The sequence below is a fragment of the Salarias fasciatus genome, chromosome 9 (assembly GCF_902148845.1).
Source record: "Salarias fasciatus chromosome 9, fSalaFa1.1, whole genome shotgun sequence".
Lineage (NCBI taxonomy): Eukaryota > Metazoa > Chordata > Actinopteri > Blenniiformes > Blenniidae > Salarias > Salarias fasciatus.
This window is the reverse complement of record NC_043753.1, coordinates 22,229,473-22,256,100: the sequence shown is the minus strand read 5'-3', so window position 1 is coordinate 22,256,100 and position 26,628 is coordinate 22,229,473. Positions and strand designations below refer to the sequence as shown.

The 26,628-nt window shown below is 48.3% G+C and overlaps 4 protein-coding genes across 4 annotated transcripts in view; 2 read left to right on the top strand and 2 right to left on the bottom strand.

The window, feature by feature from the left end:
• LOC115394103 (zinc finger protein 45-like) overlaps positions 1-26,628 on the bottom strand; it is a 1,173,573-nt gene that overhangs the window by 673,048 nt on the left and 473,897 nt on the right. The window lies entirely within an intron of this gene.
• LOC115394652 (cyclic nucleotide-gated cation channel beta-3-like) lies at positions 1,353-10,314 on the top strand. Its single transcript, XM_030100010.1, has 17 exons — positions 1,353-1,439; positions 1,858-1,912; positions 3,564-3,729; positions 5,427-5,581; positions 5,710-6,233; positions 6,321-6,371; positions 6,454-6,540; positions 6,625-6,689; positions 7,654-7,776; positions 8,428-8,569; positions 8,778-8,937; positions 9,040-9,137; positions 9,225-9,308; positions 9,395-9,513; positions 9,604-9,756; positions 10,066-10,216; positions 10,294-10,314. The coding sequence occupies exons 1-17, from the start codon at positions 1,353-1,355 to the stop codon at positions 10,312-10,314; spliced, it is 2,241 nt and encodes a 746-aa protein (XP_029955870.1).
• On the top strand, positions 11,468-17,602 carry LOC115394374 (cyclic nucleotide-gated cation channel beta-3-like). The gene is made up of 17 exons (XM_030099677.1): positions 11,468-11,576; positions 12,641-12,713; positions 13,500-13,648; positions 13,736-14,035; positions 14,103-14,311; positions 14,384-14,434; positions 15,292-15,378; positions 15,455-15,519; positions 15,619-15,741; positions 15,861-16,002; positions 16,089-16,248; positions 16,334-16,431; positions 16,592-16,675; positions 16,754-16,872; positions 16,952-17,104; positions 17,192-17,330; positions 17,407-17,602. Exons 1-17 carry the CDS (start codon positions 11,468-11,470, stop codon positions 17,419-17,421), a joined length of 2,076 nt encoding a protein of 691 aa, XP_029955537.1. The 3' UTR covers positions 17,422-17,602.
• Positions 17,980-26,607, bottom strand: nsmaf (neutral sphingomyelinase (N-SMase) activation associated factor). The gene is made up of 31 exons (XM_030099289.1): positions 26,468-26,607; positions 24,950-25,036; positions 24,684-24,762; positions 23,792-23,853; positions 23,503-23,539; positions 23,365-23,415; positions 23,209-23,280; positions 23,085-23,132; positions 22,946-22,998; positions 22,727-22,856; positions 22,562-22,633; positions 22,370-22,478; positions 22,090-22,266; positions 21,934-22,013; positions 21,760-21,850; positions 21,605-21,668; positions 21,464-21,515; positions 21,231-21,351; positions 21,010-21,141; positions 20,893-20,935; positions 20,646-20,812; positions 20,461-20,572; positions 20,148-20,206; positions 19,947-20,014; positions 19,770-19,837; positions 19,570-19,693; positions 19,403-19,486; positions 19,170-19,320; positions 18,966-19,068; positions 18,784-18,893; positions 17,980-18,700 (listed from the first exon to the last, which is right to left on the bottom strand). Exons 1-31 carry the CDS (start codon positions 26,503-26,505, stop codon positions 18,606-18,608), a joined length of 2,739 nt encoding a protein of 912 aa, XP_029955149.1. The 5' UTR covers positions 26,506-26,607; the 3' UTR covers positions 17,980-18,605.

Sequence of the window (26,628 nt, the reverse complement as noted above, 5' to 3'; positions counted from 1 at the left end):
TATTTCCGACACAAAGCTGTTTCTTAGTGATGGCCAAACGGCCTTTTCTGTGAGTTCATCGCTGTTTTGTGTCCGGGCCCCTGAGCCGTCGCTGAGCGCTGCTTGGTTTTTATGGCTTTGTTAAAAGCAGTAATCATTAAGGCATTTGTCACAATCATTACTCGGTGAATTGGCCTCCCTCGGTTGGGCCTTCTTATAATTTCCGGACCTCCGGTTCAGACGGGCGCCGCGTTTCGCCAATTAGAGCGGTGAGTCATATGTCAGCGACTGTCTCTCCACTCGGCGAATGTGCCTCTATTTCACCGTGGAGGTACAAATAACTGGCAGTGCAGTGCGGCCAGCCATTCACTCTGCTCTGACTCCTTCTGCATTTTGTGGGTCTGAAATCAACTTTCTCTTGTTTTCGGCGTTGCGTTTAGCTCAGAGGAGGACTCAACATGCCAGATAATGTTGAATAAAGGCTCATATTTATTCAAAATAAGCAAAAGCAGAAAAAAAAGCTATTATATTTTATACTGACTGTCTATTTAGTTTACGAAACATATTCTGGCTTACTGCGACACTCGTCCGTTTGCTCCTCTCCCCTGTTCTTCCCCAGACAAGTCGATGGTCCTTCACGATACTTGGAGACACTTTACGGCCCCCCTCAACCGAGTCGAGCTCCATCAGCCCTCGGATTCATTTTGTTGGGTTTTTTTTTTTTTTCCCAGCCATGACAAGAGGAGTGAAACGGCAAACTGTGGGCCGAGGTGATTTTATCCCCCTCAGCAGGCCGCCGTACGAATGTCTCACCGAGATAAGAGCGGTGAGAAAACTAGAATGTATGCAGTGATAATCAAGATGACTAAGACTGATGACTGGAATAAACCACTTTTACAGGGGATTTTTAGGAATATTGCTTTAAAAAGAAACAGAATTCATAAAAACTTTAATAACTGTATTTGGGTGGCAGCCGTGGTCCTGAGCAGGTGACTGGAGGGAGCTAGAGGTGTGGCAGTTCACTCCTCAGACGCTGCGTTGTTTCACATCTTCTCAGCCGCAGAGAAAATCCTGTGTGTGTGTGTGTGAGGAGCACACGTCGGGTGCCGGGGCCGTCCAGCCTGCTTTAGCGGCCACCCATAAGCCTCTTGGGCTCCTATATGAGATGGTGATGGGCTTACGGTGCGAGAGGAGCCGGTGGGGGCTATTCTCCCAGCAAGAGCATTAGTGCTGCTAAAAGCAGTAATTCCTGCAGGACCAGCTCAGTTATGTCGACCTCCTACTTTAAAGCAGACCGCTGTTGTTTTGTGGGTCTTTTTTAATATTAGATTTACTCTCAAACAATATAGTGAATGCACTGTTAGCTTCTAGACATGTTTGGAAAGTTTAAGAGCATGCTCAGCGGCCCCCAGGTGCCAGCTGCAGCTCCTGATCCTGCTCCTGCTCCTGCTCCTGCTAAGGTAAGACCTTTTCACTGAAATATTTCACCAGCTTTCATTCCAGACGCAGTAGCAGCCAAGGCTGCGGCATTTAACTCAGCGAACTGGTTACATTTGTGCCTCCAAAGATCACAGCAGTGGCTTCTTATCTTCTTCTCCATCCATTCAGCCGCTCAATACTCGCGCCAGAAAAAGAGTCAAATGAAATCGTTTCATTACACGGGCCTCATTGAAGTCTCTCATTACCCAACAGGCACTTTTTAAATCCATTTCATCTTGTTTTTAAAAGTGTCCATCACGCGAGGAGGCAATTTGTCAAATGCTAAATTCACTATTCTTTGAAACGGCTCTGGAAATTAAAATGTCTCTCTAATGGCCGCGGTCTGACTAATGGATCCAAGCGTCTGACTTTGTGGAAAAATGTTGATTTGTGGTGCAGGAGGAGAAGCCGGCTGATAAAGAGAATGAGACCAAGAAAGAGGACAAGCCACAGGGTGAGTCTCTTGATAAACACCGAATCCCTGCATGGACTTCCAGACTTACTTATCCAACTATTTTTCAGGATAGATCAGTCGGTTTAACAGTTCTGAGCTTTAAGATGTCTGCAGATGTGCTCTGATTTCTGGAAACAACATGTAAACAGCAGATCCTTTAAAGGAATACTCTGAAGATTTTTTTACCCACGCCCTATCCCTATCATTGACAAAGTTAGACAAGCTCATAAATACCTTTTTTGTGTCTCTGCGTCCAGTGCCTGGTTCCCAGCTGTTAGCATCGTAGTTAGCTTAGCTCAATTGCTGGAAGTCAATAGGGAACAGAGCCGAACTGATGAAAGTGGACAAAACACTCCTTCCAGTGGTCCAGGGGATGGCGTATTAGCACGTGAAGTGAATCCGAATGGTTATAAAACATTTCAAAAGACGTGTTTTCTTTTCAATCCGTTAAAATAACGTTTTCATACACACAGACCTCCGCATGCGCAGTGCTCCGCAGAAGGATATACCGGAGCACAGCAGTGGCAGCCATAGACTCAGCCTCTGTGCTCCGGTATATCCTTCCGCGGAGCACTATGCTTGTGCAGATCTGTGTGTATCAAAACGCTATTTTAACAGACTGAAAAGAAAACACGTCTTTTGAAATGTTTTATAACCATTTGGATTTATTTCACGTGCTAACACGCCATCCCCTGGACCACTGGAAGGAGTATTTTGTCCACTTTCGTCAGTCCGGTTGACTTCCAGCAATTGAGCTAAGCTAACTACGATGCTAACAGCTGGGATCCAGCCACTGGACGCACAGACACAAAAAAGGTATTTATGAGCTTGTCTAACTTTGTCAATGATAGGGATAGGGTGTAGGTCAAAAATCTTCGGAGTATTCCTCTAAGCCATGTCCCTGCCAACATCTGCATCCATACAAGTCAGACTCTGACCTCTGCGGACTCGGAAACCTCCACAGGAGTGTCACTTTGACCTTTTTCAGACTTGATCAAACCTCCTGTACTCTCTCATATATTTCCCTTATTCACAGATGTGATGGTGAAGACCTGACTGATGTTGTTTCCTCTTACCCATCATGTTTTGGCTCACTGCAAAAATATAGCTCATTGCTGATAAATTAACTTGAAAAGGTGTCTGCAGCTGCTGGTGTTTTTTTTTTTTTTTTTTTTTTTTTACTGAGCTGCAGAACAGAAGCTGAACAGCATTGGGACAAATAACTGTAATTAGTCTTCGTGTGCACCTGTAAAGGTAAAAAAAAAAAATAGATAAATGAATAACTTGACCAGGAAAAGTATTCACTCTGGTAACACGATGCAGATGTTCAGAATGAGACGTTTTACTTCAGACAGACTAACTCAGCCCTGCTGCATCTCTACATTTAAACAAACTTTATTTGTAATAAACTTTAGCAGAGACCTCAGTTGGATGTGCAACTTTTCAGGTGTTGCTTGAATTTTCCTCATTTTTCTGATTATGACGTAAATATCAATTTATCAATAACTCTGAAAGAGTTTTAATTAGTAGTGAGGCCAGTCTGATCAGTGCAGTGCAAACCACAAAAAAAAAAAAAACAAACAAACAGGAAAACCATCCTTCTTTGTTTCCTTCTGTTATGATTAAGCTTTGTGGTTATACTCTTACTTAGATCCGCCGGCTCCAGCACCGGCCCCTGCACCAACTCCTGCACCGGCCGCAGCTCCTGCACCGGCCGCAGCTCCAGCACCAGCTCCTGCACCGGCTCCTGCACCGGTTCCTGCACCGGCTCCCGCACCGGCTCCAACATCCAACCCTGATCAGCCTGCGCCTGAGGGGTAGGACTGTAGGACTAAACTCCGGTTGTAGCCTCTCCCCCATCCATCCGTTTTGCACCATCATATTCACCAGCCGTCTCTTTGCTCCCTCTGATTTGCTCTGCTGCATTCAATTATGGCGAAGTTGCGCTGAAAGTAATAAGCAATTAAATAGAGCACCTACAGTGTATTTATCCTCCACTGTCTGAACTGTGCTTTAGCTTACCAAAACAAATGTCTGCCAAGACACTGACACTGCAATCCAGTGTCAAATTAATCACCCTCTGGACACTAATTAATCAGATTCCCTGGCAGAGATGGCAGGGAGAGAAACCCCTGCGAGATGAGCGCAGCGTGTGAGATCTTTATCCTCCCAATGCAACATGCATATTCACAGAGGGACGACCTCAAAGTGGATTAAAGGCTTTTCAGCTTTCTGCTTTTAAGGGGCTCACCAGGTCTGCCTCTCGTATGGAAACAAAAAGCCACAACGGCAACAAGCAAACTGTCACGGCTGATCAGCAGCCTTATAAACACAGGTCTGTCTTTGGGGTGGTAAACTTGAGTCAGGCAGCAACATGCCAGATGCTTGAGGAAGCACATCAGCAGTAATGAAAAGCTGCATCCATCAGGGTGCATTAAGTCTGGGAAGTTTCTCTTTCTGCCACCAGAGGGAAGCCTCAGCTGCAGCTTTGACTTTCCTTTAACAGGAACGTGAAGAAAAGAATGAGTTAACTGTAAGAAACCTGCACAGTGGATGACTGTGGTATGAATTAGTGGTTAAAGACGCTTTGGTGGGGCAGAATTATTATTATTATATACATATATCCGCAGTCCTGCAGACTCGATCACTATGAACTGTCCACCCTGCCGACAGCTCACCCACCAGACAGATCTTACACACTCATATGCACACTGACACACACTCATAACTAGAGCACCGTCACACATGCACAGCATGCAACAAACATTAATCATCACGCTGATGCAACTTAAAACTGGAATTGCACTGTTGGTGTTGTTGTTATTGCCTATATTTTTGTTTTTTATTATCTTTTTCTCATATAATATTTTACATTGTTCAGCGGAAGCTGCTAAAACAAGAGGTTTATTACGTTCCCTGCTAGCCTGTATATTACTGAAAAAATTTTAACCTGTTTATTGATCTGTAAAGGACCTTGATCTTTACTTCTACTGTCCACGTCGTTTATAGCGTACATTTTTAGTGAGAATTCAGTATTTCACATCAGCACTGCAGACTGTGACTTTAAATATAAGGGTGATATTTCACCTGCATGGTTACTTTTGGTAATTAAGGGGTTACTAGTTGAGTTTTTGTTAATGCTGTCAGATTTAACCACGATTAAAAGACAATAAAACTCATTTTACTGTCATTGGGATGTTGATTCTTCCATCCCTGTGCCGTACAGGTGAATTATGAGGATTAGATTCTTCATTTGAAGCTTGATTACAAGTTCACAAATGATGTGATTAATCGCAATTAAAAAAAAAAATTGCCAGCCCTCCACCGATTAATTGCAATAAATCACAATTAATGCAATTAAGACCACCAGCAGTCTTTAGTCACATTCTAGTGTCTGTAAAAGCAAAACGGTTCTCTAGAAAATATGATATAAGCTGATATTTAGTGTTAATTTCGTTTTTTCAGTGGGAGTGATGTTTAGCGTGTTCACTGACTGTGTTATTCACGTTTTCAGAGAGGAGGCGGCTCCTCCTCCACCCATAGTCATCAACAGGTACTCGGACGACCAGCTCAGAGCCATCGCCAAACTGATGAGAGACAGACTGAAAATCTACCAGGAGAAGGTTTCTGATCCACATGCGTCGTCACCCGAAATATCCCCTCCCGTCAGTGAGTACCTGCATGGAGTCACTCATCCATACGCAACCGTTTTGAAGCATGATTTGACCTTTTGACCCCTGTCTCCGGTGCTAAACATGAACATGAGGAGACTCAGATGTCCGGTTGTCTCCTTTCAGCTCCGCTGATACGCAAAGACGACTACGCCGTGCTCATCGAGGAGAGGAAGAAGAAAGCAGAGGAGGACCGGATACAGAAAGAGGAGGCGGATAAGAAGAAGAAGGAGGAGCAGGAGAAGAAAAAGAAGGAGGCCGAGGAGAAGAAGAAGCTGGAGGAGGAGGAGAGGAAGAAGGCAGAAGCTCTGGAGGAGAAGAAGAAGGTTCCCCTGAAGGCGCAGTTGAAGCAGAGCGCCTGGGCGCTGGTGGACGGCACGCTGAAGCCCATGGAGGACGGGATGGACAGCGTCCTGGGCCACACCATCGACCCCTTCACGGACCGGCGCTACATCGCCTGGCTCAGCGTGGTGACGCTGGCCTTCAACTACAACCTGTGGTTCCTGACGGCGCGGCTGTGCTTCCCGTACCACAACGAGAACACCATCTCCTACTGGTTCGGCGCCGACCTGCTGGCCGACTTCATCTACCTCACAGACTCCGCCTTCTTCCAGTCCCGCAAGCAGTTCGTCAGAGCCGGAGACATCATAGTAAGAGAGAAATCATCCCCACATTCACATGCGGCAACTCTAATAAAGATGGTTAAAGCTTATTTTTGTTCTTTTTTTCTTCTCCAGAAAGACAGATCACTTACGAAAAACCACTACAGAGAATCTGAGAGATTCATGGTATCGTAACATGAATCCATTGAACTTTGAACTTCAGTGTGAATTAAGTGAGGAACCTGACTCGACCGTCTTTCCTCAACAGGTTGACATGATGTCTCTCTTGCCGTTTGACTTGCTCTACCTCCAGTTTGGATTTAAATCTATTTTCAGAGCCAATCGAATACTGAAAGTAAGTTTCCTCATGGGTGAACTCACTGTTCAGTTTTTCTTACCTTCAAAATAATTAATTTGTCTTTCTCAACTTGTTTCCAAGGTGGACACATTTTTTGAGTTCAGTGATCGTCTTGAAAGCATCATGGCCAAAGCTTACATCTGGAGGTAAGAGATGATTTTCACTGCCTTTATCACTTCAGTATAGTACTCCTTCATTCCTCATGTTGGAACTCTCAGCATTCAGTAGAAGCCTAAGATAACCGTTCTCTGACTATAAGCTGCTGGATTACTTGGTTTGAGTTTCTTCACTCTCTTGAGGTACCTGATGGTCGATGGCGTCTTTGTGGCCTCCTCATAGTTTCCATTAGCCTGCAGGTACTTGTCATTTTCCTGGACGGTATCGACCCGTACAGTTCTGATCATTGATCGAACCAAAAAGAGATTTTAGTCTGTACTGTAAATCCTGATGATGTAGATCAATGAGACAACTTGTCTCTCATTCTTGGCATACAGCTTGATGTCACTGATGTAGAGCAGGTATCCAGGACCAGACTTTGTGACGAACTGACTGAGGGAGTTCAGGCCCATGGAGAGCAGCAGTGGTGACAGGTCTGCCTCACTTGATGTTGACTTGGGCGATCCGGTTTGAGTTGGTTTCCAGGGCCGTCTTCCACAATCCCGGTCGTCTTTCTGAAGACTGTCAGAGTACTGTTGGCCTTGTACAGTTCCAGACATTCCAGTGTCAGTGTGCGCTGCGCTGAGTCATAGACCTACTTGTAATGAATCTAAGCGGTGCTCACGTTGATCTGTCTGTTCTTTCAGTCTATGGAAACTTCTCTGTCAACCAGTAGCTGGTGTTTGGCTCCTGTGATGTTAGTACCTATTCCTTTTTGTGCCTTGCTCATAGCTTATGGCCTCATATTGGGCCATATGCCTATTGATCTTAGTTGCGATGGTGCCTGATCAGACCTCGGTCAGTAGTTGGACGGGATGGTTCCTTTCTGTTGATCCTTTATGACTAGTACTGTTCAACCCTGAGGTAACCACAGCAGATGGGTTCAGCAGGGTAGAGCTGCTTAGGAACAAAAATAAAATAGAGTTGAAACTGGAATGTTAATGCTTCTTTCAGAGTGATTCGCACCATCGGCTATCTCCTCTTCATGCTCCACATCAACGCCTGCTTGTACTACGTGGCTTCAGACTATCAGGGCATCGGCCAAACTAAATGGGTCTACTCTGGCAATGGCAGCGCGTAAGTACAGCACATCCCCCTCTTACTGAATCTGTGGCATTTTTGTTTTTTGAGTAAGCCCTTCATGGCATTCACAAAAAAAAAAATCCTACAACTGTTATGGCACAACAGTACAGACCATTTGGCAATTGTTTATCTAATGATTCCTTTTAATGTGGCAAAATTTGAGGAATTCAAAGTGCACTGTATTTTCTATCTTTGCTGCTGTTGCTGCTGCTCTAGTTACCTCAGCTGCTTCTTCTATGCGGAGAAGTCCCTGCTGCTGATCGCCGAGTTGCCTGTTCCAGACACCATGTTTGGGCAGATCTTTCAGATGGTGAACTACCTTTTTGGGGCATTCTTTATGTCCGTCATTCTCGGCCAGGTAGTTCCTTTCTTACTCGATCTCTGTGATCATTTGCCATTTATTTTTATATTATGATTTTGATTTTTCACTTTTTCGTGAGCAGCAAAAGCATTTACAGGAAAAAACATGCTTTAAAAAAGCAGTAAAACCTCAAAATCAAAAGGGGTGTTTCGTGAGTCCAGATTTAAAGACTGCCCAGAAACTCAAAAACAAAAATCCAGAATGCTTTAACAGTTCACTGAGCGACGCTGCCCGGAAACACTAAGTAAAACTTGTTTGACACGCCCCCCTCACCCTCTTCACAGGTACCTGCGTTCTTACTACTTTGCTGTTCGCAGCCTGATCAACATCGGGGGTCTTAGCGAACCCCACACCGTCTTTGAGATTGCCTTTCAGATGACTAACTTTTTCGTGGGCGTCTTTGTGTTCTCCAGTTTAATTGGACAGGTAACAGACACGTTGAGTCCGTAGCGTGAGTCAACCGCCTAGCCTCCTCAGACCATCTAGAAAATCCCCGAATTAACAGCTGTGAAGTAGATCATCATCAGTTCTGTTTTCCATTTGTCTCGTTGATGCAGTGATAGATGAATCAACAATACCGACATGAATTAGTCATTATACCAAACTGACACCCATCGTTCACTTTCCCTCCCAGATGAGGGACGTCATCGGCGCCGCGACGGCAGGACAGACCTATTTCCGTTCTTCAATGGATGGCACCGTCGCCTACATGGTGACCAACCGCATCCCCGGGCTGGTGCAGAACAGAATCCGTACCTGGTACACCTACACCTGGGATGCTCAGGGCATGTTAGGTCTGTATCCGACAGGGTGTGAGAAAGCCACGGCTAGCAGGACTCTCAGTTCAACCTAGAGGGACTGAAGACAACGTCACTGATGAATCTTGTCGCCTTTAGACGAGTCTGAGCTGCTGGATAAGATGCCTCTGGTGATGAGAACCGCCATCGCTGTGGACATCAACCTGGTTACCTTCCAGAAGATTGATCTTTTCAAGGTGAAAACACAGCCGGTACCCAACAGGACACAGCAGCACGGAGACCCTAAAGATCAGAGTCAGGAATGTCCCTGAATGTCTCCTCAGGGCTGTGACCAGCAGATGTTGGTGGATATGTTGCTGCGACTGAAGTCGATCGTCTACCTGCCCGGAGACTTCGTTGTGAAGAAGGTATGAATGTTGTCCAGGTCAAAAATTAATAAAACAACGAGGATCTTTTTTCAGTGTCGACATGATTGTGTTTCCCGCGGCTGCAGGGAGACATCGGTAAAGAGATGTACATCATCAAGAGTGGAGCGGTGCAGGTGGTGGGAGGACCCGACAACAGCATCGTGTTCGTCACGCTGAAGGCCGGCTGTGTGTTCGGAGAAATCAGGTAACACACACAGTTTACAATTAAAACATTTGAGTCTATATTAAACTGAAAGAATTCAAACGTTATTAAAAAGTCTTTCTGGTATCCCAGTCTCTTGCAGTCGTCTAAAGACGGCGGGAACAGGCGCACGGCTAACGTCAAAGCCTACGGCTTCGCTAACCTGTTTGTTCTGGAGAAGAAGGACCTGTTCGACATCCTGATCCACTACCCCGAGTCCCAGAAGGTTCTGGCCAGGAAGGGAAAGTGAGTTCTAATGCTAACACTGATCACTGCGGCTTCATGAATAACATTTACTTTACTTTACTTTACTTTACTTTACTTTACTTTACTTTACTTTACTGTATGGAACAATAAGAACTAGAACAGGCAAAGTTCTGACAGTTGCAGACAGAAAGTGAAAAATGCACTCATTTGATGAAAGTAACCTTGCTGGTTAACCCGACTTACTGAGATTAGTTGTAAAACTTAATGTTGATTTCAGAGGAAAATAGCAAAATGCTAATTTAATTGCGTCTCAAACATTAAACAAATACAATTGCTTTGTGTGTGTAGAAAGCTGATGAAGTCCAAGGGCCCGGCTGCAGCTAAAGCCGAAGAGGACAAGAAGAAAGGCCTGGCGCTGTTCGGACCCAAGCCGCCCACACCCAAACTGCTGCGAGCCGTCGGAGGAACCATCAACCGAGGCTTCATCAACAGGATGAAGGTAACTCCGTTCAGATCGTCTCTCCCAGCAGAATCGTCGGCGTGATGCTGAAACTGTTCTGTATTCTGCTTCCACAGGGTGCGTCTGGTGGCAACTGAAGACTGTCACAAGCTCGTTTTGCTTTTTTTCTTTTATTAAAAAAAACTCCTTTTTGGGAGGGAATGTACATTTCTACTGTTACGGCTCGTATGTACCGAGTGCAGGTGAACTGAGATGGACTGACTCATGCATTGTGGGTAGTTTAAACACTGGGACAGATGTGATCACACAGACATGAGCCCAATCGAATGTAAATACCTTTCTGACGACAGCTGCTCGCCTCTGAGTGAAACACCAGCCAAACCAAGTGCAAAATTAGAACCACCAGAATGTCAGTGACCGTTTTCATACGGTAGCCCCGATACAGGTGTCTGCAACCTGTGACCTTTGACCCCCTCTATAGTCGCTTGCTGGAGCATTTGTGAAGCTGTGTGCATTTTATAATAAGCTCTATAAGATGGCTTGAATTGTAATGTAATGTAATGGAATACCTACCTCTGTATTGACGGTCTTTTGGTAATGAAAGGTTGCAGACGCCTGCCACAGCAGGTATGGTCAACTCCGCTGATATGTGGCATCACTGATTCGAACACGGATAATGAGAGCTTGAATAAAGATAACCTGGTTTAACAGCATTCCCTGTATGTGTGTGTTCATGTTGACACTGGCTGAGTCCACAGTAATCCTGTTAGCCCCACAGGTCCGATTAACTCAGTGGTCTCTCCTCTTGTGAGGCCTGAAATAACCTCCGGTCTAATTTTAGCCCGGCTGAATTCGTCCCATACAGCTGTGAGTTAGCCCGACCGATTCCAAATATCCCCTCATACTCTCATTATTTACAACTAAATGTGATTTGTTTCAATATGAACAGATTTTCTGTGTGATTTGAGCCAGGTTTGTATTATTGATCATCTAATGTGAAGACAAAAAAGGTGGTGGGGGTGTTGAAATGTCCACAGCGGGTGTGTTTGGGCTGAGGACGGCACTGCAGACTGCAGACACACCGTCCTCTTGGCAGCGGCCGCGACGGTTGATCTGGAGTTGGCGCCGGAGAAAGGGGAGTGTCTTCAGGGAATTAATGGGGCCTAAGAAATTTAATTGCCCCAATCTGTTGTTTGGATGCGAGGTGAGGAATTCAAGGCTGTCCTTCAGAGGAGTGGAGTGGATGTAGCAGGCCACGCAGAACCGCGCCATGTTCAGCAGGTTGAAAAGATGGATGGGGGCTCCGGAGCCCCCCCCAGCCCAGGATGCTGCTCCGCCCGCTGCCCCAGCTCCAGCTCCAGCCCCAGCCCCAGCTCCAGCTCCAGCCCCAGCCCCCAAGGTAAGAACCAATTAGTTAGTTGTTATGTCAATTCAGGACATTTTGGAGCAAAGAATTTTGAATTTCTTTGTGATTTGGGTCTTTTGAAGTATTTTTGAAATACTTAATATCCTATAAGAGTGTGTTTATTTCTACAGTACTAGAGAAAAAGTTCTGGAAATGGAAATTAAACACAATAAGCTGGTAATCTGAGTACCCTCCAGAACACTTCAGCGTGGAGTTTTCCCTGCATGCTGTTGATTTTATGTTTACAGGAGGAGAAACCACCTGAAAAGAAAGACGAAAAAGAAGAGCAGCCCAAAAAAGAGGAAGAAAATAAAGAAGAGAAGAAGGAAGAGGAGGCCAAGAAAGAAGAGACCAAGACAGATCCAGGTTGCTGGTTCTCCTCCCTCACGCACACTTCACTCCGGTGTCGCTTTGCTTCCTGCAGTCACTCACCTGCCTCTCTGAGCTTCGGGCTGTTCGGAGCCAACATGGCTGAGAGCAGATCATTAACGGCTCCATCTGTGCCGATTTTCTCTCCCATACAAACACAAAGAGAACGACGTGGGCTGGCAGGAGGCAGCGCGCAGAAAACTGGGATAAAACACAGAGTGTGAGCTCAGTCCAGTGAAGGTTGAGCTGCACATTTATTCCCAGACTTGTAAATACTCTCTGTGAAATCGATGAAGGAATGAAATCCCTCTCATCCGCTGGAAACCACAAGTCTTGATTAAAGTTCTGCAAATTAAAGACCTAACCTCAAGGTTCAAATCTGTCAGGATTTTTAGTAACACTAGTAACACTCCCAATCCAACCTGGACTCACAGTGAGGCAACAGTGCGAACCACTACTCCACCGTACCGCCCATGAATTTCACTTTTTGAAGCCTTTCTTTCTTCTTTTCTGTGGTTCTCTGGAAAATGTTGGGTGTTAATCAGGTATAATTTTCTCTCTGATGCCTGTGTTGACATGTAAACTGTCTAAATTCTTTAATTTGATGTTCTTGTGCATATTTTTGAAACACTTGTACTAATTTCAAGGCGTTTGTCTCCGTGTTAATGTTAAGACTGGTTTGTTTGCAGCTCCTGCAGCTCCTGCTGCTCCTGCAGCTCCTGATGCTCCAGCTGATCCTGACAATCCAGAGGGGGCTGAAGGGTAAGAATGCGCCACACACTGCTGAAAACAAGTCTCTGAGAGAGTTGGAATAATCTCCATCTGCTTGCATAAATGCATCAATGTGGCGTCTCAAGTTTCTGCACTTTGATTTTTCCTGCTTTGTGGTCTTTTTTGTAGTCATTTTTAATTGGACTAATTGTCCAGGTTGAAGTCTTCTGGAGCTGCGTCTCCCCGCGTCCCTCCGTGGATCAGACGGCAGATGAATGCATGAATGCAAGTGTGGGATGAAATCAAATCTGGCAGAAGCTTTGTTGTCACAGCTAAATAGATTTGTTCAACCCAGCGGTTGGCAGCTAAACAAATACAGCTCACGTCTCCGGAGCCCAGATATTGCTGATTTGCAGCACGTTCGGCTCCGTCGGGCCTGTCCTCTCCTCGCCGCCCCCCAACATTTCACCTGAGAGACGGGACATCTGTCCATCCATCCAGCAGCGGGGAAGCCACGGCCGCCGCATGTGACTCCCAAAGCAGCAAAGGAGATTAGGAGATTAGTGGTATTTGTGACTGAGAATGATCAAGGATAGCCTTCACATGCACGCTGGAGCTGATTTCAAAGAATTTATTCTGTGGTCTGCTGGCAACATCACGAAGTCAATGACATTTTGATGCAACTGAAAATATTAAATACTCTGCATCAGATTAGTAACTTCAATGATAATATGAAGAATACCATCTTCTGTTTAATAAAAGCTCTACATGCTGTCTATGAAATCTTCTGCATGCTGCTCATTTTATCTATATTTTAACTTTTGTTCCTATTTTTAGTGAAGAAGCCCCTCCCCCTGTTGTCTACAACCGCTATGCAGACGACACCATGCGATATGTCATCAGGAAGTTAAGAGAGAGGAAGGATGTCCTCAAAGACAAGGTGGTTGACCCCTACGCCACGTCCCCAGAAGTCAGTCCACCTGTCAGTAAGTGTCCACAAGAACAGCAAAACACACTCCGAACACGGATCACGGCTTTGTGCCGGTGCTTCTAAGCCCTGTCTCTGTTTCCAGCGCCTATTTTCAAGAAGCAGGACTACATCAGGCTAAAAGAAGAGGAGCGGATAGCCAAGGAAGAAGCAGACAAGAAGAAGGCGGAGGAAGCAGCCAAGAAGGCAGAGGAGAAGAAGAAGAAAGATGAAGAGAAGAGACTGGAGGCGGAGAAGAAGGCGGAGGAGGAGAGGCTGGCGGAGGAGGCCAGGAAGAAAGCCAAAATCCTCCCCGACATCAGCTGCTCCTGCTTCGACGTCCTCTTCCGGCCAGTGGAGGAGAAGATGGACACCGTCCTGGGAACCACCCTCGACCCTTTCACAGGCATGTGGAATCAGTATGGTTCCTCACCCGGTCATTCAGTTCCTCTAAACCGTGACTCTCCCTCCAGATCGCCGCTACATCGCCTGGCTGAGCGTGGTCGCAGTGGCCTACAACTACAACTCCTGGTTCGCCACCGCCCGGCTGGCCTTCCCCTTCCACAACGCCACCGTCAACCCGTACTGGATCTTCTTCGACGTGGTCAGCGACATCGTCAACGTCATCGACATTGTGATCTGGCAGCCTCGCCTTCAGTTCGTCAAAGCCGGGGACATCATTGTAAGACACACACCGCCGGGAGACGTCTGAAGACCATCCAGCACTGGAAACTGAGATACCTGTTTCTTTCAGAAAGATAAAGTGCAGTCCAAGGTGCATTACAGGAAATCTCTCAGATTCAAGGTGAGAATTTCATTTCCCAGTATGGGGTAGTTTTGTTCTTGAATAGTTTGGGAGAACAAAGCAAACATTTCTGTTACACTTCCCTCATTTTCCAATTATTTATTACCAAATGAAGGAATGAATATTCCATTTTATGATCATCTGGTACTTCAGCTGATCTCCTTGAGATTTTCCCAGCAGCCCTTGAACTTTATCTCTAGTGACTCTTGATTCCAGCATGAAGTCGAATCTCCTTGTACCCCACAACCCCAACCTGGTCTGTTCCTTAGAAACATGTAGGATATACTCTGTGGCTTCTGGACTCCAGATTAGTGATTGTCAAACACATTTAGTGAAGCCTCCCTTTGGAACAACAAACATATGGATCTGGAAAACCGGGAAAGAAAGGTTGGCAATATTTTTCACAGTTAGAATAACATGGAACCTCAGAACAAATGTCAGAAAATGTGCAGTACTCGAAATAAAAGCAGTCTCTGGACATCCTTTCATTAAGGAGAGGTGGAGCAGGCAGCCAACAAAACCACGCCGTCAAGAACAAAAATCCAAACACAGAGAAAAGCCTGGAGCTCCAGGAACAGAGAAATCACAGAAACACAACCACTAAGGAAACACAGACGAACCGGCAAACAAGACTCACGAGAACAGACCAATATATCCCACTATCCCTGACCTGGAACAGCGGCATTGGGTTTAACACAAAAAAGGTTCACATACTTGTCTCAGACAAGTGAACGGAGATCAAAATGATTCCAAATGTATCTAAATAAAAACAATTATTTCTTTATCATCTATATTTGTACTTGGGGGAAACAATCCGGCTGTCTTGAATCGATCCATTTCCACGTCTCTCTGTACAGACCGACATCTTCAGCATCCTCCCGTTCGACCTGCTCTGTCTGAGGTTCCCCTTCTCCTCCTTGTATCGACTGAACCGCTGCATCAGGGTAATGTTAGCTCACCTTCATATTGTATCTGCAGTATAAAACAAGGAGAACCTGAACTTTGCATGATGTGTTTCAGATCGAGTCCTTCTTTGAGTTCAGCGATCGACTGGAGAGCATCATGGCCAAGGCTTATATCTGGAGGTGAAATATCCGTCACACCTCAGTCTGTGCTGCTTATCTTTCTGTCCAGACGTCAGAGAGTCCTCCTCTGTTCCCTCTGCTCTTATCTGCCTCCTGCAGAGTGGGCCGCACCACCGGCTACCTGCTCTTCATGCTGCACCTCAACGCCTGTGCGTACTACATCGCCTCGCTGTCCCAAGGCCTCGCTTCGTCCACATGGGTGTATGACGGACAGGGAACCGCGTAGGTTCCTCCAAATGAGACTCAGGGATTTTCAAACCGTTTCATTCTTATTTCTATTTCTAATTTACTTTTTTCCCGTCAGTGAAGGCCTTTGTTTTTCTTTCTTTCCCCCTCCTCAGGTATCTGCGCTGTTACTACTTCGCTGTGCGCAGCCTGATCAATATCGGGGGTCTTCCGGAACCGATCACCACCTTCGAGATCACCTTCCAGATGTGCAACTTCTTCATTGGCGTCTTCGTGTTCTCCAGTCTGATCGGACAGGCAGGAGAACCTCATTTAGAACTCTCTCTTTACTCTTCAGCACTTTAAATCTTGATCGTCTCTCAGATTGTGTCTCCGCCCCTCAGATGAGGGACGTGATCGGAGCGGCGACGGCAGGTCAGACGTACTTCCGGGCCTCGATGGACGGCTGTGTGGAGTACATGAACACATACACCATCCCCAGGATCGTCCAGAACCGAGTGCGGACCTGGTACAACTACACCTGGGACTCTCAGGGCATGCTGGGTGAGAACCATAAATCACTTAGAATGAGTGTTTTCTTATGATCCGCTTGAGGAAGCTGGAAGTTAAAGCCGTCTGTCCTCTTCAGACGAGTCTGAGCTGCTGGATAAGATGCCTCTGGTGATGCGAATCGCCATCGCCGTCGACGTCAACCTGGCAACCTTCCAGAAGATCGCTCTGTTTCAGGTCAAATAGAATCTCCAGCACTTTTGTTTCATGAACGTAGGATAAGAATTGGAGGGTTGAATGACAGTTACATAGATCCAATTTTTTTTTTTCATTCAGAGATATTAAATTAACTCCCAGGTCAGTGTTCATAATACGTAACGACTTCCTGCTCCTTCAGGGCTGCGACCAGCAGATGCTGGTCGACATGCTACTGAGGCTCAAGTCCATCATCTACCTACCCGGAGACTTCGTCGTGAAGAAGGTGAGGAGGTTTAGGAAACCGCACCAAGCTTTTCAACTGACGAGACAGACAGAACCCGTGAGTGTTGCCGCTCTGCAGGGAGACATCGGGAAAGAGATGTACGTGATCAAAAGCGGCGCGGTGCAGGTGGTGGGAGGACCCGACAACAGCATCGTGTTCGTCACGCTGAAGGCCGGCTGCGTGTTCGGAGAGATCAGGTCGGTCTGCGGCGTCAGACGCACCAACCCTCTTGGCCCGTCAGGTCTCTGTAGCATCGTGTCTGTTCCGCCCCGCCAGCCTGCTCCAGTCGGCCAAGGACGGGGGGAACCGGCGCACGGCCAACGTCCGCGCTCACGGCTTCGCCAACCTCTTCGTCCTGGAGAAGAAGGACCTGTTCGACATCCTCGTCCACTACCCCGAGTCTGAGAAAGTGCTGGCCAGGAAAGGCCGGTGAGGCGCTGCTTAAGACCCGGGTCAAAAGAGTCGACGGCAAACTGTAGAAACTCCCACTAACACTGATTCTGTGTGTTTGAAAAGGAAACTGCTCAAAGCCAAAGGACCAGTCGCTGCAAAAGCAGAGGACAAGCCCAAAGGGCTGAATGTGTTTGGACAGAAACCGCCAACGCCCAAGATCATGAAACTCTTTGGAAACATACGCAAAGGACAGGCGGCGAAGGTGAGGGCCACGACCTTTGACCTTTGCTCAGGTTTCGCATTGAGTTATTAAGGAAATCTCTCTTTTCTCTCCACAGAAAGAGAACGAGTAGAACCAAGAGCAGGATGCGGGATCGTCTCCCATGCTCTACTTTCTTTTTTATAACGATCATTAAAGAGAAATTCCCCTCATGTGACGACACCAATAAACCAGATGTGATCAGGCAGCAGCTGAAGGTCAACAGCATGATTGCACACTGTAAAATATGTCAATTTTCATATAAAACAAGGTTATGTTTACTACAAAGTGGGTCATCTTTCTTCACGTGTCGGTGAATGAGTAGACTGGATCTCTCTCTTCTGTCGGAGAGTTTTAAAGGTACAGTATGTAAGATCTGTTTAACTCGTTGCTGAAGTTCAGCTCAGCTCTGCTGCTTCTACTGTTCACACATAATGAAGACACAGGGAGAGTGGCTCAGTCGCACCATCTTGTGGTACAAAGCAGTACTACAAGACAGACCACCACCAAAAAGACATTTTCATTCCCCTGCCTCCCAGCCTGTTTTCAGGTCGTCTTTGAATCCTTTGGATTAAAAATGTCACGTTTGTTTAAATGAATTGAAGACGGGAGAGAAAGCACGACTCATGCTCCCTTAGACGACGCTTCAAACTGCTTTATAAAAAGAAGTTTAATGAAATTTTGCATTTAGTTATTTGCATGTACGGGTTTTCGTGCCGTCACTTAATCCACGTTGTCCAAGCTAAAAGGAGTTGACAGACTGCAGGTCCTTCAGAGAAACACGCGGTCACATTCACACTTCTAACGGTCCGCTCAGTGTCTGGATTAAATGTTGTGCATGTGTTTCTAATGACTCAGAGCACACCGAGCTCCTCCAGCGCGGCCGTCGGTAAACATTACTCACACAGAGCAGCAAGTCATGAGATAGATAAGGACAAAAAAACACAAGTCTGTAACACCTGAGCAGCACGAAGCGTCGATAGACACAGTTAAGCCCACTTCAAACAATAAAAAGCACATTTGGCTTGAAAAAAACAGTTGCTGGTTTAAAAGAAAAAAGAAAAAAGAAAAAAAGAAGCAGGATTCCATCAGTCTGACAGCTGAGCAGAGACTTCGACACATGACCTGCAGGAAGATCAGCGGGCTGAAAGCAGGAGTGAAAATAAGGCGAACGCCCTGCTGTACCGCCTCCGGCTCTCAGACGATCCTCTGCTCCCGTCTCGGCCTGCGCGCCGCAGTCCGTCACACCCAGAGTCTTTCCGGCGCGCCGCCGCCTCTTTAGCTCTGCAGCTTCCAGAAGATGATCTGTCGGTCCTCGCCGCCTGTGATCACCGTGGTGCACAGGTCGCTCATCCACATGGCGGTGACGGCTCCTGCGAGAGGAGGAGAGGATTCACAGCCACCTGCAAGAACTCCCCCCTCCCCAGAGCGACCCGGGATTCAGTCTGAGCCGCACCTGAGTGAGCGGGGATCCTCTTGGTGACGGTGCTGCTGAGCAGGTCCCACAGCAGGAGGTCTCCAGACCGGCCGCCACACAGCACCGAGCTCCCGTCCCAGCAGAAACACCTACACACACACACCCATAATTCATTTCTGTAGCGCCAAATGCGTCTGGGCCACGGAGAGCTGTCAGGTCACCTCTGCTCCTCCTCGGCTCTCAGGGAGGAGGTCACCATCCCCGTCTGGACGTCGGTAACCTTCATGCAGCAGTCTGCTCCCACGCTGAGGACGTGTCGGCTGTCTGAGGACACACACACACACACACATCCCGGTCGTCAGCTCACCGACGCTCAGACTCAGACGGTTTTCGAAGTTCAGCAGACGTGGACGCCTCCGACCCACCGGGACTGAAGGCGGCGCGGTGGATGTTCCCGGAGTGGCAGTGGACCTGCTGCAGCGCGGCGTAGCTGCCGGTGTCCCAGATGGACACGGTGCCGTCCTTACAGCCGGACGCCAGCAGGGTCCCCGCCGGGTTCAGAGCCACCGTGTTCACCTGGAGGGCAGGGAGAGAGAGGAGGTGGAGGTCAGGGCAGCCCGCGGGGTGACGACCCGTTAGCCGCGGCGGCCGCGCTCACCCCGGCGTCGTGCTCCAGCTCGGCCAGCAGCTCGAACTGGCACCTCTTGTGAGAGGACAGCTGGCTGGAGGGGCAGAGCCACACCTGCGGCACAGGAAACAGGAAACACTGTCACACCACCACACGGCAAGCGGCGGCGCGGAGGCGCCCGCGGGCGGCGGCGGCACCTTGACGGTGGAGTCCCAGGACGCCGTGTAGAGCCGCTCGTCGAACCAGCACAGCTCGCTGACGGCGTCGTCGTGACCCATCAGCGTGTCCTGACGGCGGCCGAACGGCACGGAGTAGAAGTAGCTGAGGGGGGAGGAGGGGGGGTGTCAGACGGAACGGCGAATGACCTTCATCCAGCCTGCGGCGGAGCTGAACTCACACGTTGTTGTCCCACGAGGAGCACACCACCGTTTTCCCGTCGGCCAGCATCAGGCAGGACGACAGCGCCTGGAGAACACACACACACACACACACACACACACACACACACACACACTCGGGTCAGCTTGGAGAGAGCGGCGGAGCGGAGAGACGAGGACAGGCGGGAGGAGCTCACCATGTTGGAGAACGACATGCTCCTCTGGAAGGCCGCCAGGTCTTTGGAGAACATTTTAAGTGTCGAGTCTGGAATCGAGAAGTTTCACTTCATTTACAGTAGAACCAGGATGAATCTCCTTCCTGCAGCCTCACTGTAAGGTTCTGGTGTGTGTGTGAAGCAGTGTTATATGTGTGTGTGATGCTCGTTTCAGACTCAGACCTTGCGACGTGGAGAAGACAGCGTCTCCGTCTCGAGTCACGGCGACGCCCGTCACGGCTCTGCGGAGAGTCTCAGTTATCCCACAACAACTGAACGACACACGTCTGACATGAGAGCAGCGATCACGACAGAGTCCCTACAGACACACACACACACAGCTGGAAAACACATGAGCAACAGTCCTGTTTTTCAAAAATTCACCTCAGGAGTTAAATTAACGTAGGCATTGTTCACGTAATGTAAAACCTCCTTCCCATATCCGACCCACATCCTTTTCTTCAGTCCAGCTCCTGCAGCAAAGTGAAGAACTTACTCCTTGTGGACTCTGTGGCTGGACACCATCGTCAGACTCCCCATGTCGGCCCAGGACAACGTCCGGCTCTCCTCGGTCAGGTCTTCGAAGGACAGGTCTTCACTCTGGGAGCCTGCCAGTACATTTTGAAATGCTGACCCTCGGGTCTGCTCGGAGCAGCAGGGGGCGCCGTGTCCCGGCGTTACCTGGAGACAGCTCGCTGACCGGAGAGGCGGCGCTGGGGCTGCGGGTGATGTTGTGGAAGCGCGGCGTGATCCTCTGCGGGTGGGGGCTGGTGAACAGCTGGGTGGGCGTCTGGCCGAACTCCAGGATCTGCGTGAGCATGGCGATCCTCTGGTCCGTGTCCTCGATGCTGCCCGGAGAGACGCGGGAGAGGGTCAGCACGGCGAGCGGCCGCCAGGGACAAAGACCGAGGATCCTGCAGGGGAATACCTGTCGCAGTCGATGCTTCCTTCATAGGTGAGCGGGTGAAACACTGAGAGACGAGGAGGAAGGCGTTAGCCCGTGTGCGGCGGCGAGTTTATAGAGCCGTGGCGGCGGCAGTTCTACCGTTGTGAGCCGCTACAGCCTCGCTGCCCCTCTGCTTGAAGCCGAACACCAGGTCGATCCACTGGTGGAGGTGCTCCGACACGAACTGGCTCTCCAGCGCCTTCTTGTGCTTTTGTAGGAAATCACTGGCGTCTGGTTCCAACAAACAACGAGAATAAAAACCTGAACATCAGAAACCCCGCCCCCCCACATTCAGAAATGCTCATTATCGACGGTTTCACCTGCGGCCCACGGGGGCAGAATCACGTCGCCGACCAGCTTCCCGTTCTGCTTCCTGCCCAGATCGAGATTCAGCCTGTTCTCCAGGAAGCTGGAGTCCTCCCCGTAGAACTCTGGGATCAGCTGCAGCAGCGAGGAAAAAAAAAACAACAAGGCAGCGAGACGAGACGCTTTAGGAGAATTGCTGGACAGAAAGAGAGAGAGAGAGAGAGAGTCTGGACAGAAAAGAGTTCACCTCTTTGAAATCAGTCGCTCCTTCTAAGCAGTTTTTCCAAGTTTCACCTATACTGTAAAAATAAATAAATAAACCACAGCTCCTCAGTGATCCCAGTAATTATACTGAGGTGATGAAATGGAGGTGAAAACTGGGTAAAACCTGGTGAACATGCGGTCTGCGTGGTCGTAGCGGCCGTTCTGGAGACACAGCATGTGCTCTGGAGCTGAGAGGGACGGAGCACAAACACACTGATGGAAACACTGAGACGCCGGAGACGCTCGCCGCCGCCGCCGCCGCCGCCGCGTCTGACGTACCGATTCTGACCAGGTAGAACAGGACGTATCCCGGCGAGGAGTAGTGGCTGCCGTACAGGAAGCGGGGCTCGGGCATGCCTCTGTACCGCGCCTGTGGAGGAGAGGACGGCCGTGAGCGAGACGGAGGGGAGGCCGGGGACGGAGACGCTCCGGCGGCGGCGGCGGCGAACTGACCAGCAGTCGGTCCAGCCGCTCCTGGTTCAGAGCTCCCACCGGTTTGCTGAGGTCCCTGAAGGTCACCGAGTTCGTCATGTCTGGGAAACAAAGCGGGGAGGAGGTCAAACTCATTCCGGTCTTTTACTTTGACGGGCGAGCGCGGCCGCAGCGCACCGAGCTGCGGGCTGCTGTAGTCCTCCAGCACCCAGGGGAAGACGGGGTACTGCGACAGGTCGTTGCAGCTGCGGTCGGCCAGGTTGTTGAGGTGCAGCAGGTACTGGTAGTTACTCAGGTGGCCGCGCTGCCACTGCAGCATGTAGCTCTCCGCCGTGTGCTCCGTCACGTGGTTCTCTGGGGAAACCACAGGGAAAGGAGCCTTCGTCCAATAATCACTGAGAAGAGGAACGAGACTGAAGCTCGGACCCTTCCAGGATCGTGGAGTTTTGCGTCTCACCCAGGAAGGAGGCGATGTAGTAGTAGATCTCGTCTCTGTCCGCCGTGCTGTAAAACTTCAGATAGATGTCCGAGCAGAAATCGTTCTCCGTGCAGAAAACCTCCAGACCCTGACAGACAAACACACACACGGCGGCGTCCGTCAGTGTGAGGAGGAACGATACGGCGCTGTCACTTTGTTTGCGTCGCTCACCAGAGGTCTGAGGCTGTGGCGCCGTTTATAGATCCTCCTGATTCTGTGCAGTCGGATCAGAATCACGTTTTCCTGAAACGACAGATGGAGACTCACTGAAGCCTTTCTGATTTCAGACGACGCAGCCGAAGGCGTGTGAAGGTGTGCGAGCGCCGCGCTCCTCACCGGGTAGCCGTTCAGAGGCTGGAAGTAGAGGTTTTCGTCGGTGATGCACACGTGGCCCGGGTTGGACACCAGAGGCATGACCATCTCCACGGCGCACTCCATGTGAGGCTTCTCCGCCACGCTCTGGAAACTGAAGCAAAACAGCAGCTTCACACACTGCAAACACACACGGACACCGAAATCTGCTGATTAAAGGCCACAAATTAAGATTTTACAAACCAGTTTTTGTCGAACGACGTGCGAGCGAGTCGGGACTGCAGATTGGCAGCGATCTGGAAATCCAGAAGACGACAGACGAAAGAAATGAAGGAGCGAAACGGGCCGAAAAAGAGAAAACTGTAGCGGTAAAACCCCTGACCATGGCCGTCTGGTCCCCCAGTCTCTCCAGACAGGACGCCCGGTGGAGCTGGAAGCAGAGAGACAGGCGCTGATAGAGGCGTGAATGCGGCGAGATTTAACATCAGTCTGAAATAAACACAAACCTGCAGCAGCGTCTGGACGACATCTTCCGTTTTACTCCAAACCTCCAGCTGGAAGGTCAGCTTTCTGGTCCCCTGACAGGTGAAGAAAAGGACACTTTCATTCACAAACTCACATTAATACCGTCAGTAAGCAGCAGTATTTATTGGCCGCCTCACCCTGTCGTTCCTGTACGGCGCGATGACGCTGCTCTCCTTGATGGAGATGACCTGGAACCAGGAGCAGGAAACACTGCAGCAGCAAGGTCGCGTCTCAAACCATCGATAAAACCTGAGAGGGGGGGAGGAAGGACTCACCTGGCCGCAGACGATGGACAGAAGCGAAGGTCTGGGTCTGTGGGGGTTTAGAAACAAAAAACACAAGATTCATTCAGGGTGGCGACAAAATAAATAAAGTGATCTTTGTCAGAAGTTTTGAGTTTTTTTTATTCAGTTTGTTTTCATTTTCCAGTGGTTTAAACCATTTCAATCATTTGTTTATTTCAGCTAAACTTGATTTAAAGAGTTGAAAAGATGAATCCCTGAAGTCTAATAAATCAGCTCTCGGCCTGTGGAGCGTCGGTACTGAACGCGAGGAGCTGCTCACTCGTGGAACGGGTTGCTCTCCTTCTCCACAAACTCGATCTTCTTGCAGTCTCTCAGAGGAATCTGAGGAGGAGGAGGAAACGTCATCAGCGTCTGGATCAGGAAAGACTCCCTGTGGTCACATTCACTCCCGTTTCACACTCCTCTCCTCCGCTCATTCTTTGTTATTTATGTCATTTATGTTCAGAATTTTACATGAACATGGTTCATTTTCCTGTTTCCAGAATTTTCCAGACCTAAATATGAGATTCCCTTCATTTCAGTGTGAGAATTCACAAACATGGTTTCATCGGTTTAATCATTTAAGCTGAATATTCAGATTTAAATGACAATTATTAAAACTATGACATATTGTGTTTAAAAACCACATTTTTAAAATGTAATTTAACTGGTTTAACTAATCTAACATGCATTTTAGCACCAACAAACAATCCTAAAATCATCTTATGATGTTAAAACTAGCATTCAATAATAAAAAAAAAAAACACATTCAGTGTCCTTTACAGCAGAAGTGCAGGCAGTTTGGTGAGAGCACCTGGAAAGGTGGAAAACTACAGGTTATATAAGCTAAGGAATGAGAGTATCTTTAAAAAAAAGAGAGAAATCTTAGCTATATTGAACTATACTGTCATTTCTGAATGAATTTCAATCACATTTTGGCGGTTTGCTGGATGTAAAGCTATTCTTAACCGTTTTTATAATCAGCAGTGAGACCAGGACTCAACTGAAATGAGCTTTGAGTCACAAATTATTTTCTAACCTAAAAAAACAGGAAATAATCTCGCTGAACTTTATGAATACCATTAAAAAAAATTGTAGCCTCAGGAATTTTAAGGAGGGAAAAAGCAGAAACAGGAAGTCCAGCAGCTCTTTAAAATGATGCTCAAACAAACCTTTAAGATCGGCTCTGAAAGATCTTCTGGATCAAATATGACGGATCTGGAACAGACCTTGAAGGAACCTCGCACTTTTCTGGAAAAGAAAACGCATCCTTGATGAAATGAGACATGAATCATCTGATACTTATCACATTTCAGGCGGTTTGAGCTGATCGCAGCGGGGTTTACGTCAGTTTACTGAAACCCTGTTTGAACAGCTGCTGTCCGACCCGCCGCCGCCGGCCTCAGCGCGAGGAGAGGACGCCCCTCCCCGGGCTCACCTGTCCTTGTCTGAGGCGCCGGTCAGGTGATACGCCGTGTGCTGCTCGAAGTAGTACTCCTCCAGGTCCAGCAGCAGCAGGGAAAACCTGCAACACGGTGGACGAGTGTCAACGCCTTGATGGGATCAATACGCACAAAGATCAGGCTTTATTTACAGGATCTGAGTCAATATCTCCAAGCTGCAAGTGAAAATTATGCTAATTTACTCTACGATATGATGAAATATTGCTTCATTTTGGCTTTAAATATTAGAGACTACATTTCCCATGAGCCTTTTTCTTGCTTTTCCTTGGTTACGGGTTGTTTTTTTCCTTGAGAATTGATTAATCATTCAACCTTTCGCCCAAAACACCAACACACCACAAGCAGCCTCTCTGCCCAGCACACACACACTCTCACACACACTCCGTTTGTGTGCGTGTGTATTTTTACTGCCGACCGCTGGGCTCTGCCCACAGTCGGCTCACGTGTGAAGACTTTCTGCTTACTAACAACACTGTAAACACCACCTCTCAAAACACACCGCCAGCACATCACACACACTCTTTTAAAGGAGCTTAACAGGCGAGGAGGCCGCCGCAGAAGAAAACATCAAGCAGATATCTTTGTTTTCCATGTTTTTAAAAAGAAATAATGATAAGATACCAATTTCAGAGCCTTGCTTCATGTTTTTGACTGTAATATTTCCGAAATGGATGCAGAAGAATGACTCCCTCATCTTAAATGGTTCACAAATTGTGGGATATTTTCCCTTCAAATGCAAATATTTCTCTTATTTGATTTCTTTCAGAGGAAGATCTGTTGATGCAAATCAGAGGGACGTCGATGAAGTGAGAAACTCCTGAGTTAGAACTAAAATACGGGGCTGCAGGTAGAATCAGTTGATCAAGACAAAAAACAATGAAATCAGACAATAAATGTTTATTTTATGTTGATCTGAAAATAAGTATGACAAAGTGGGGTTGTTGCATTAAATTTTGCATTTTTAATTCCTGCTAATGAGCGACACCAACACCCCTCAACACTCCACCAATCCAGGATCCATGATTAATTCAAATAAATGCTAACATGCGGTGAATTAACCAATCAGTCCATTAAGGATGTGATGCATCAACGTGTCTACATGCTGCAGGCAGCAGGGGGGAAAGGCCGCCCCCTGACCCCCGGACTCAGCCTGCAGCTCAGTGGCGCCCCCCGGTGGAGACTCGCTGTAATAACCAGAGCCCCTGGGGCTGAAACACGACGGCAGCTGAGTGGATAAACTAATCAAGTCCCGGATGTCCTGTCCCGGGCTAACTTCACTCCAGCCCCTGAAAATCGCCGTCTGTGAGGATTTTATTTTAACTGTAATTTTAAGAGCGACCCTCCCAGCTGACACCGAGCCTCTCACGAGCGGACCGGCCCGGTCCGAGGCGCTCTCCCCCGGCCACGGAGGTCAGCAGCAGCCCGCTGTCAGGACCTCCGCGCCGGCGGGGGGCAGAGCCGCACGCTAGCCGGAGAATAAAGCCGCCTCAAACCTTTCTTTGGTCCGTTCGTGCGTCTTGAGAAAAGCCATGGCTGCGGAGCATCCTCCTCTCAAGCCGCGCCGGGACGGTGGAGCAGCGGACTGGGGCAAAACACGGAAACCTGCCCCGCACCACGTGACCCGCTCCCAAACAAGACGGTCCCGGAGCGAAGG

Coding starts and splice junctions, on each gene's coding strand:
- LOC115394652 (XM_030100010.1), top strand. CDS start 1,353: ATGTTTGGAAAGTTTAAGAGCATGCTCAGCGGCCCCCAGGTGCCAGCT. Junction 6,372..6,453: donor GAGAATCTGAGAGATTCATG/GTATCGTAACAT, acceptor TTTCCTCAACAG/GTTGACATGATGTCTCTCTT. Junction 9,514..9,603: donor TGTGTGTTCGGAGAAATCAG/GTAACACACACA, acceptor CTGGTATCCCAG/TCTCTTGCAGTCGTCTAAAG.
- LOC115394374 (XM_030099677.1), top strand. CDS start 11,468: ATGGATGGGGGCTCCGGAGCCCCCCCCAGCCCAGGATGCTGCTCCGCC. Junction 16,003..16,088: donor TCTCCAGTCTGATCGGACAG/GCAGGAGAACCT, acceptor TCCGCCCCTCAG/ATGAGGGACGTGATCGGAGC. Junction 16,249..16,333: donor GGACTCTCAGGGCATGCTGG/GTGAGAACCATA, acceptor TGTCCTCTTCAG/ACGAGTCTGAGCTGCTGGAT.
- nsmaf (XM_030099289.1), bottom strand. CDS start 26,505: ATGGCTTTTCTCAAGACGCACGAACGGACCAAAGAAAG. Junction 23,416..23,502: donor TGTCCATCGTCTGCGGCCAG/GTGAGTCCTTCC, acceptor TCCTGGTTCCAG/GTCATCTCCATCAAGGAGAG. Junction 22,634..22,726: donor AGCCTCTGAACGGCTACCCG/GTGAGGAGCGCG, acceptor CTGTCGTTTCAG/GAAAACGTGATTCTGATCCG.